This window comes from Macaca mulatta, chromosome 12 (assembly GCF_049350105.2).
Source record: "Macaca mulatta isolate MMU2019108-1 chromosome 12, T2T-MMU8v2.0, whole genome shotgun sequence".
Taxonomy (NCBI): Eukaryota; Metazoa; Chordata; class Mammalia; order Primates; family Cercopithecidae; genus Macaca; species Macaca mulatta.
The window spans coordinates 139,762,445-139,771,901 of NC_133417.1; the positions used below are offsets into that span (position 1 = coordinate 139,762,445).

The following is a 9,457-nucleotide window of genomic DNA, read 5'->3' on the forward strand; positions in this document are numbered from 1 at the left end:
CACAGCATTGGACACTCAGACAATCCCTGGGCTCTTTGATTCCTATGTTCCTTATGTGCAAGAGCAGACACTGAGGAGCCAGGCCCCAGAAATACCTGCTGGACATTGAGAATGGGGCAGACCCAGGTGGGGTGACCAGTGTTTGGGACCAGCAGTTTGGGCCATCATGCTGACCATGATGATCAGCTTCTCAAAAACCTGTAAAACTCCCTCCAGGAGTCAGGGCAGGAAAGGAAGTGGAGGAGGCTGAGGACACATGTACAATGAACATCCCTCCCTGCCCCAGGAAATCTCTGAAAGAGTTGGAGAAGGATTTTGAGGGGGGGGCAGAATTCTTCACATTGCAGGTACCGGGACCACAGAGTAATACGCTTTGGGAACATACATTGCTTCCGGCTCTACTCCAAGGCTGGTGTGGCTTGCAATGGTGGGTTTGGTTAAATGTGTGACTTTCTCTTTGGTAAAATGATGGATGCTTTGCACTGGAGTCAAGCACCTCACTTGAGCATTTAGGCCTGACTCACCTACCAGAATATCAGCCCTCTGAGGACAAGCACTTCGCCTATATCACAGTCTCCCTAATATTGTGGGTGTCACAATTGGCTGTCCATACTGTTTTTGGAAGCCTTTTTTATTCAATAAACACAGCATCCCAGCACAATTCAAATTACATAGCAATGCAAATTTTCATTCATGTAATGGATTCAAACACATATTTATGAAATAAACTGTTGCAATCATCATTACTTACCATGATGCCTTTTAAATGTCACAAGTGTAGTTTTTTTAGTTGTTATGTGGCATAGGCAGTTGAAATTAACTGCACAGTGAGTTAGCGTTTAAGGAAATGGAAACATTCAGGAGTAGCCATTAGAAGAATCAGAATTCTGCAAACCACAGAGAGAGGAGGCTTGTTTCCCCCACAGTCACTTACTGGAAACTTCCACTAAAGATTCTAAGCCCAGAATCTCGCAAGGAGAGATGTCTTCCCTTAGGAAGTCTCCTTTGGTTTACTCTCCATGAGCTGGAAGTCTTATCAGTGAAAATGAAGAGAGGGCAAGCACTAGGGCTGTTTGGCCTGTCTGTGAAAAACAGACCAGCAGAATTCCCCTACAAGCAGGAGTGGGCATCCTGCCATCAGCGGGGAGAAGGGGTCACAGCCGAAGCATCATATGGATCCCTGCCATGTGTATGACTTGCCTTGCAGCTTGCACGGTGCTTTTCCATCTAGTGTTTCATTTTACCTTTAAAACAATCCTGAGAGGTAAGCAGGACAGGGATTCTCAGCCTCATCCTGTAGTTGAGGGGTCTGAGGTTGAGAGGAGTTAGACAGGTGATTCATTCAAGATCACATCCCCAAATGCAGACCCAGTGACACCTGACACTCCTCCCTGTCCACCCTGTGTGGGGTAGGCATCGTCCCTGACAAACACTCCTGAAAGGAAAACTGAAAACAAAATTATTCAGGGACAGAATCTGAAACAAGACGGATTGTCTTCTAGACACTGGGATGTGCCAAGGAGAGAAAGCAAGGTGCAGTGCTAGGACGTCGGCAGAGACCTGGCGGTAGGGGAAGGGGGAGGGGAAGGAGGTCACCCTTTCTGTTATCAGCATGAGGGTGGTGATACAGGCTGGCAACACAAACCCTCCATCCTCGTCTTCCTAGATCCGGAGCACCAGATTTATTTATTATTATTTTTTTAGACGGAATCTCGCTCTGTCGCCCAGGCTGGAGTTCAGTGGTACGATCTCGGCTCACTGTAAACTCCGTCTACTGGGTTCAAGAGATTCTCATGCTTCAGCCTCCCAAGTAGCTAGGATTACAGGTGCCTGCCACAATGCCCCGCTAATTTTTTGTAGTTTTAGTAGAGACAGGGTTTCACCATGTTGGCCGGCTGGTCTCAAACTCCTGACCTCAGGTGATCCACCTGCCTCGGCCTCCCAAAGTGCTGGGACTACAGGAGTGAGCCACCGTGGTTGGCCCAGAGCTCCATATTTTTTTAAACTGCAGAACCTTCCCGATCTAAGAGCAGCAGGTTAGTGGAGCCTCCAAGAGCCCAGCCCTTGGGTTGAAGGGACCTGGGGCTTAAACTAGTTCCACCCTTGCAGAACATTAGCTAATCTCCTCTTAACCTCGGTTTCCTCATCTGTAAGTGCAAATAAAATGAGTTGGTATCTTGGGGACTTTGGGAGGAAAAGTTATCAAGCATGTGAAGCACTTAGCATGGTACCTAGCATATACTAAGCACTCAGTAAAGGCTGCCATGGCTATTACTACGATCATCTAGGACTAACAGGGACTATAAACTGGGCTGTGCTTAATGGTACTACGCTAGAGTAATTTTAATTAACAAATGCAAATGAGATGCTTGCCTTCTAAAAGGCATGCTATAAAAACAACTTTAAAAATTGCTTGTTTTGGTTACATCTTTCATGCCATGCTGCCATGCTCCATGCAGAATGCAGTCACAGTTACATTCTGCATTAGGAGCAGTTCACGCCCAGAGTTGCATGTCAGGTGGTACCATTCAAAGAAAGCCACTGCATATTCTGAGAACTTAGGTGGAGTAAGTAACACAGATCTTTCATTCTCACTTCTAATCTTGGGGAAGAAACAACAGGCTACTTTCTCAGAAACCCTCACATTGCAAGTTCCTCTCTGAAACTGACGCAGCCCCACGCTTAAGTTCAGAACTGGTGCAAAACAAATGTATAAAATCCTCCAACGTCTTGTGCAAATTCTATTTTAAACGAGTTTCAGCTGAGCCAGGGAGAGCCAGAAGGAGAGGGCTGTTTTAAGGATAAGTGAACATGTACGAGACAGCCGAATGAGGAGAGAAGAGAAATGCCTGCGTATCAACTGAGATGGCGGATTCCTTCCTGGCAGGCAAATGCCAAGCTGTGGGCATCAGACCTACATCAGGACGCAAAGCAGAGAGGTTATTCAGCTGGGCAGCCAGAGAGCTGCTAAATCAAGGACTGTCAAGTTCTGCGTTTGTTCTCTTCTTACTTTTTTCATGTCAAACCTTTAATGTTCACATCAGTTGTATGCACATAATTTTGTCCTTCCTTGCTACCACATGATCGTGACATCAAAACAGTCTAACAGTTAACGCTGGTAACAGGATCGTTCCAAGAACCCAAGCTCTGGAGACAAGCATAAAGACACAAAACAGTAAGGCCAGGCGTCCCTGGTCTACCAAAAAAAACCTTATAAATGAAGAATCAAAACCGTGAAGGAAAAGTTCAGACTGGGGGAAATAGGACAGTGGCTTTGGATTAACATCAACCTCCTTGTTTACTAGTGGTCAGGGATGGGGTCACTTGCAGTTAATTTTCTAGAAAACAAAAAATGATTGATGTTGTCTAAGTATCAGATGTCACTCAGCTCCCCAATAATGTATTTGTTGAATCAAGGTTAAATTAAGGTCGCCCCATAAAGCAAGGGTTTTGGTCTTTGCTTCTTTTGATTCTCAACATTTTTACTCCTAGAGAGCCACAATAGTTTCTAACTGGTTTTTCAGCTGTTTTTTAGGTTTCAGAAACAGCATCTGTGCCTTTTGATGTAATCTAGGTCCCAATAATTAGTTCCTGCAGCAATGTGAATTACTAAAGTCAAGCCATGCTCATTTTTGAAGAAAAACCTCTAAACCCACAAATGTGTTCACCAATGTGTAAGTTTCAACACGCTTGGTTGGAGCAATGATTTATCTCATAATACTGATCTGGAAGAATAACATTTTGTCTATTTTCGTTTACATATTTAATAGGAGATAATTTTATTTAATGCCTAAAGTTTGTGACTAATTGACAGGAATTAAGTCATTCAGCCAATATTTACTGAGCAACTGCTATATCCTCAGTACTATGCTAGGCACCGGCAATTAAAGATCTCCCTGCTTTGAGGGAATCACAGCCTAGTGATATGGGATGTATGAAAAGTAATGAATTCAAGAATCTGGCAACCTAAGTTTGACACCTAATTCAGCCTCTCACACCTTTGGAGGAGAAGACCACCTGGGTTGATCAGAGAGTCTCCAGCTGCTTGTTTTTCACTCAATTCTGGCCCGAACACAGAGTCAGCAGCCTAGGTTTTAGTGGGATGAGGATACCAAGAAGTATGGCTGAAAGGGAGAGTGCAAGGACCTGACTTAAAGGCCTGCAGGAAGGTTAGGTTATCACACGTTCCTCATGTTGTTGGCAGCCAATAACAACAAATCTAAAGCTATTGAGCACTTGCTGTGTGCCAGGCATGGGGCCGAGCGCTTCACCTGTATTATCCTGCTGCATCCTCCCAACAATGCTTTGAGGCACAATTATGATCCCATTTTACACATGAGAAACTGAGGCTCAGAGGGAAATGACTTGAGCAAAATCACAGGGCTCTAGGCACTTGAGCCAGAATTTGGAACTGGCTCTTTTGGGCTCCATGCTTAAGAGACCCCACACCCCATTGGGGTCTTAACCATCACTTAGTAACAATTAAGCCTGTCGCTTAACACCTGCCGGGTGCCTCCAGGTGCTACCCATTGCACCCATTCAAGGTTCTATTGGTTCTGGCCCAGTCGCATTTTTCTCTAGAAAGTGGACCTTTCCTCTGCAGTCTACAGTGTGAGGGTCTTACTACACCTGCTATTTTAGAGAGCTCAAGCCTTGGACTCAAAAATCATGGACTCAGCCCGGGTACTGAGCAGAGAGACACAGCCAAGATAGAGTAGCTTTGTAACTTCCAGCGTTCTTATATTAGCACATAGCTATTTCCAATTTTACAAAATTACATTTTTGAAGTAATTACCAACTAATGACCTTTTTAGTAAATGAGAGTGCTGAGGAAGGGCTAGACATTGAGGCCATTTTCCTAAAGGATTTGGGATGACTCAGTGGAAGGCACCCAGCCGAAGGGCAGGCTCAAGTGAACGAGTCTCAAATGCATAGAGACTCCTGCATTTTAGCGTCCAGATCCACCATTCACGGCAGACCTAGACCCTGACACCAAAAATCCAGAGATGACTGATACAGCCCTAGAACCGATTAGAACTCCAGACACCATCTTGTGATCCATCCCCTCACTCAGCAGAGGTCTAGAGAATGAATACCAGCGACATCAAAAAAAACAAAACAAAACAAAAAAAAACCCCACAGAAAATCTCCCCAGTCGTTTGATTGTATAAATAATTTATTTCTGTTCACAGCATCATATATGCATTATAAAAGGCTATGGAAACAAAAAGGAGGATGATGAGACAGAGAATTACAGCAGTAGAAAGGAAAACAGAAACCAGGGCACACAGTCCCAACACCAGAACAGAGAATTTGGGAAGATAATTGCTCTGAAACAAAACTGGCCTCCCTGTGTCTATTAGAAAACACTTCCAAAGCTCACGAAGGGAGGCCAACTTCCCCTATGGGAAACCCATTCACTCGCCAAAGGGCAGAAGGCATCATAAATCACCCATTGATACATTGGTCGGGGCTCCCTGTCCCCCCGGTGACCACTCCAAGGTGATTTGATCTGTGCTTCCTCTGTTAGGTCAGAGACAAAATGGGTTAATATTAGGTCAAACATTACAGAAATCAACTGAGACTCTTAACTAGTAGTTGATACACCACAGGGCTTTACTTTACTGCACAATTACTAACAGTTGATTGCACCCTTAAGTATTGATTATGCAAAAAACAAAATCATCTCGCATCAGTTTTAAAGCATGACAGGGTTTGAACAGTGATGTTGAACCTAAGTATTGTTATCACGAGAAGGTTACAGTATTTGGCATCTGCAATGTCACAAAATAAATATATTATTCTCTCAATAGTGTGGAACTACCAAAATGTCAAAGTGCTTAAGAAATTGTCGCATGTGAAGAAAATAAAGAAAGATGGATTTTTTTTTTAATAATTCTATACAGAATCTTCAGATGATGGGACCAGCCCATTTAGAAATCAGTGAATATGCTGTCGATATGTAAACTGAAATCTTGCAGGCTTTTCAACACTGCTTAGCTAGACTTTCTCTACTGAGTTTCTACAAAAAGACCAGCATTGGAGGGGTACCAAATACACCGACGAAAGAGAAAAAGCAGCTGGGCTGCTAGGTTTCTGCGTTTAAAAAATTTCATATAGGAATTGGGTTTTAAACAGGAAGCCAGAACTTCTGCCTCTGGTTCTTAAATTAACATTCGGTGTGTAATGGACAATAGGCATGGCCTCATAATTTGACGAACTCACATGCTCAAGCATGATCATGTCCCATTTCTACAGGTCTCCTTTGTAAAGAAATGTGTAACAGTGGGGGGAAAGTCATAATTCTATCTGAAAACATGGATTGGAAGAGGGACTAAAAAAATCAAACAGTATGTTTTAAGTTTCCCTTTTGATACTGTGTTTCAGGGTAAATGACAGCTTCTGCAAACCAAGACTGAGTCCTGATTCTAAAGGATTTTTAAAATTACATTATTAAAAATATGTATTTATTCTTCTTTCACTTTATCTATTTTCCAAAGCCTCTTTCAAGTAAACTGTGAAGTGCCTGAGTACCAGTGACCATGACGTCACACTTTCTTTTATCTCAAGCACTCATTGTTGTTTGCATTTGCCCAAAGTGCTGGCTGGCTCCGAAGGCCAGTTCCCACAAGAATGAATTCAGAAGGGCTTCATCCTTGTGTTTTTCCTTCTCTTTTAATTCCATGCAACGAGGTCAGCTTTTGCAAGGTGGGGTTTTATTTTTTTGGTGCATGACATCAAATACTCTAACGAGACATTTTGAATGAAATACTTAAACCAGATAGGCCACAATGAACCAAATTAGAAATCTGAACATGTCGCCACTTGCAGCGTAAAGGAATATAAAAGGGCAGAGCAAAGTCTTTTTTCCTAAGGTGAATATTTCTAAGGTAAGTATTCATTTGTAAACGTGTTTTTTTTAAACATGTCTGAAAACCCATCATCACGCGGTTAGTATTACAAGACATCCCTTGGTTAAAAAAAAAATACCATCTTGCAATTCAGCACACATCTGCAGCTGGTGTGCTCACCCAAACCAATCAGTAGGCTAAGAGAATTTAAAATTCCATACATATGAGTCTAGGTATTAATGCCGATTACACAGTACAGAGGGAGGTCCCTATATCCACACACACACACCCCATCCAGCATTTACACCAAAAGCCTTACCCTTTAAACACCTTTAACTATCCTGCAAACAGTAAATGCATCATTGGCCACCACCTCCAATAGTTCGTCTTTTTTTTTTTTTTTTTTTTTTTTTTAATTTTTATTGGTCTCTTTGTGTGATAATGACCTACACATGGATAGGGTCCAAACCATCTGGAAGATGTCTGATTCCAGGCTGAAAAGCAGTTCTCAACAACACTGGTCTTCTGCAGCCACCACAAAGCACCAGGAAAAGGGCATCTCCGCGGCCATCCCCAGCCAGGCCAGCACAGCGCTCCGTGCCCGCTGCACCATCCCAGGCAGTCCTCTGATGACCCAAACCATCACCTCCTTTGGGCCCAGAGCAGGACAAATGAAATTTCAACAGGGGCCTGCCCTGCGACCGAAAATTACTCAGCTTCACGGCCCCTGAATGCAAGGAGAGATGGTCCCCCCAGAGCCAACATGCCCCCCAGGTGGGTACGCCCAGGGTTCTGGGAAATGCATACCTCAGGTAACTCACAGGTGCGATCCCCCAGTGGGGGCGGGGCAGCCTGAACTTCTGGCCCAGCAGGAGTAGGAAGAAATCGCTTTTGTCTCTCCAACAATTGAGCCTCGCAACTGGGGCTGGGAGGGCGGACAGCAGGACCGGCACTTCCACTCCCCACCACGGTCCCCCGACCCCTTCAGTAGCTCTGGCGTTCAGACAAAAGGTCCCCTGAGCTGGGGGTGGGGGGCAGGTCGAGAGCAGGCCGGTAAACCAGCCTTCGCAGCTCCTTAAGTCACCAGTCCTGCATTTGGATGCAGAGATTCCGTTTTAAAAATTCGAAGCATCGCTTTGGTTCGCTGTCTTTGTTCGCGGGCGCGGGTTCTCGCTCATCCATCCATCCATCCATCCACCCATCCATCCATTCATTCTTGACGCACTCGCTCGCTCCCCGGTCGCTCCGGGCGCATTACCGCTTCTTCTTCTGCTTGAGGGACTTCCTGCGTTTCAGGATCATCTCATAGAGCTTGTCCATGCCCTCGGTGAGGCCCTCGCCGATGATGGCGCACGCCGGCTGGACGTGGTAGGTGGTGGCCGGGATGAGCTCGTGCAGCGCCAGCTGCTTCTCGATCTCGGCCACCGGCAGCGACTTGGGCAGGTCCTGCTTGTTGGCGATGACCAAGAGCGGCGTGCCCTGGTTCTCGGCGAACTTGGTCACCTTGTGCAGCTCCGTCTTGGCCTCCTCCAGCCGGTCCACGTCCACCGAGTCCACCACGTAGATGATGCCGTCCGTGCAACGGCTGTAGGACTTCCACAGCGGCCGCAGCTTCTCCTGGCCGCCCACGTCCCAGAAGTGGCAGCTGATGCCCTTGGCCGTGCCGTTGCTCAGCTTGATCTTCTCGGTGTTGAAGCCGATGGTGGGCACAGTGTTCACGAACTCGTTGAACTTGAGCCGGTAGAGCACAGTGGTCTTGCCGGCCGAGTCCAAGCCCAACATGACGATATGCAGGGACTGAAAGGCCGAGATGTTGGAGGAGATGTTGCCCATGGCTCCTGGCTGCGGCGCCGGCCACTGCGGCTGCGGCGGGAGGGCGCCGCCCCCCGAGCAGTCACGGGCCCAAAGCAGCCGGGCGCACCTGGGCCCCGCCCGCCGCCGCCCGCACCGGCCCCGGGCTCGGCGTCCCCCCGGGCGCACGGCTCGGTGCGCTCAGACGCCGCGGGCCCCGCGCCCTCGCTGGCCGGGCTCGCGATCGGCGGGCATCGCTTCTCTAAGCGAGGCTTTGTCTCCCACGAAGCCGCCTTGGATGTTCGACGCAGGAGGCTCGCGCCCGGCGCCCTCCCCAGGCCTGGGCTCGCTCTGTCGCTTCCTCGGGCCGCGCCCCCGCGCTCCGGCAGCGCCCGGGCTCTCCGCTCTCCCAGCGCCCGGCGCTCGCCTCTGGCCTGGAACGGCGCCGCTCCTGCTCTAGTTCCCGCTCCCGGGGCGCGGGCTTCCCCGGGAGTCGCTGTCCGCGCGGCCGCCTCACAGTCCCCGCAGTCCCCGCGCCGCCGCAGCAGCCGCCAGCCTGCAGCGGCCGGAGGGCGCCCGGGCCCGCCCCCTCGCGCCCCGCCCAGGACCCGCCCACGCCCCGCCCCGGGCCCCGCCCCGCACGCCGCCGGGGGTCAGGCGCGGTCCTCCCCGCCCTGCCGGCCGTTTTCGCGCGCTTCGCTGCGTCCCAGCCGCCAACCCCGGCCCCTCCCGCGCCGCGCGGCGCGGCGCAGACACAATGGGCCCGGAGCCGGCTCTTCCTCCCCAGCGGCTGACGCGTTTGCAAAAATAGCTCT

General features: G+C 48.3%; 1 protein-coding gene across 1 annotated transcript; it reads right to left on the reverse strand.

The window, feature by feature from the left end:
- Positions 1–5,158: 5,158 nt before the first annotated feature.
- ARL4C (ADP ribosylation factor like GTPase 4C) lies at positions 5,159–9,209 on the reverse strand. The gene has a single exon (XM_015111395.3). It carries the CDS (start codon positions 8,682–8,684, stop codon positions 8,106–8,108), a length of 579 nt encoding a protein of 192 aa, XP_014966881.1. The 5' UTR covers positions 8,685–9,209; the 3' UTR covers positions 5,159–8,105.
- Between the last annotated feature and the right edge of the window lie 248 nt (positions 9,210–9,457).

Bases quoted from the DNA above. Each gene is read 5' to 3' on its own strand.
- ARL4C (XM_015111395.3), bottom strand. From the start codon at position 8,684: ATGGGCAACATCTCCTCCAACATCTCGGCCTTTCAGTCCCTGCATATC.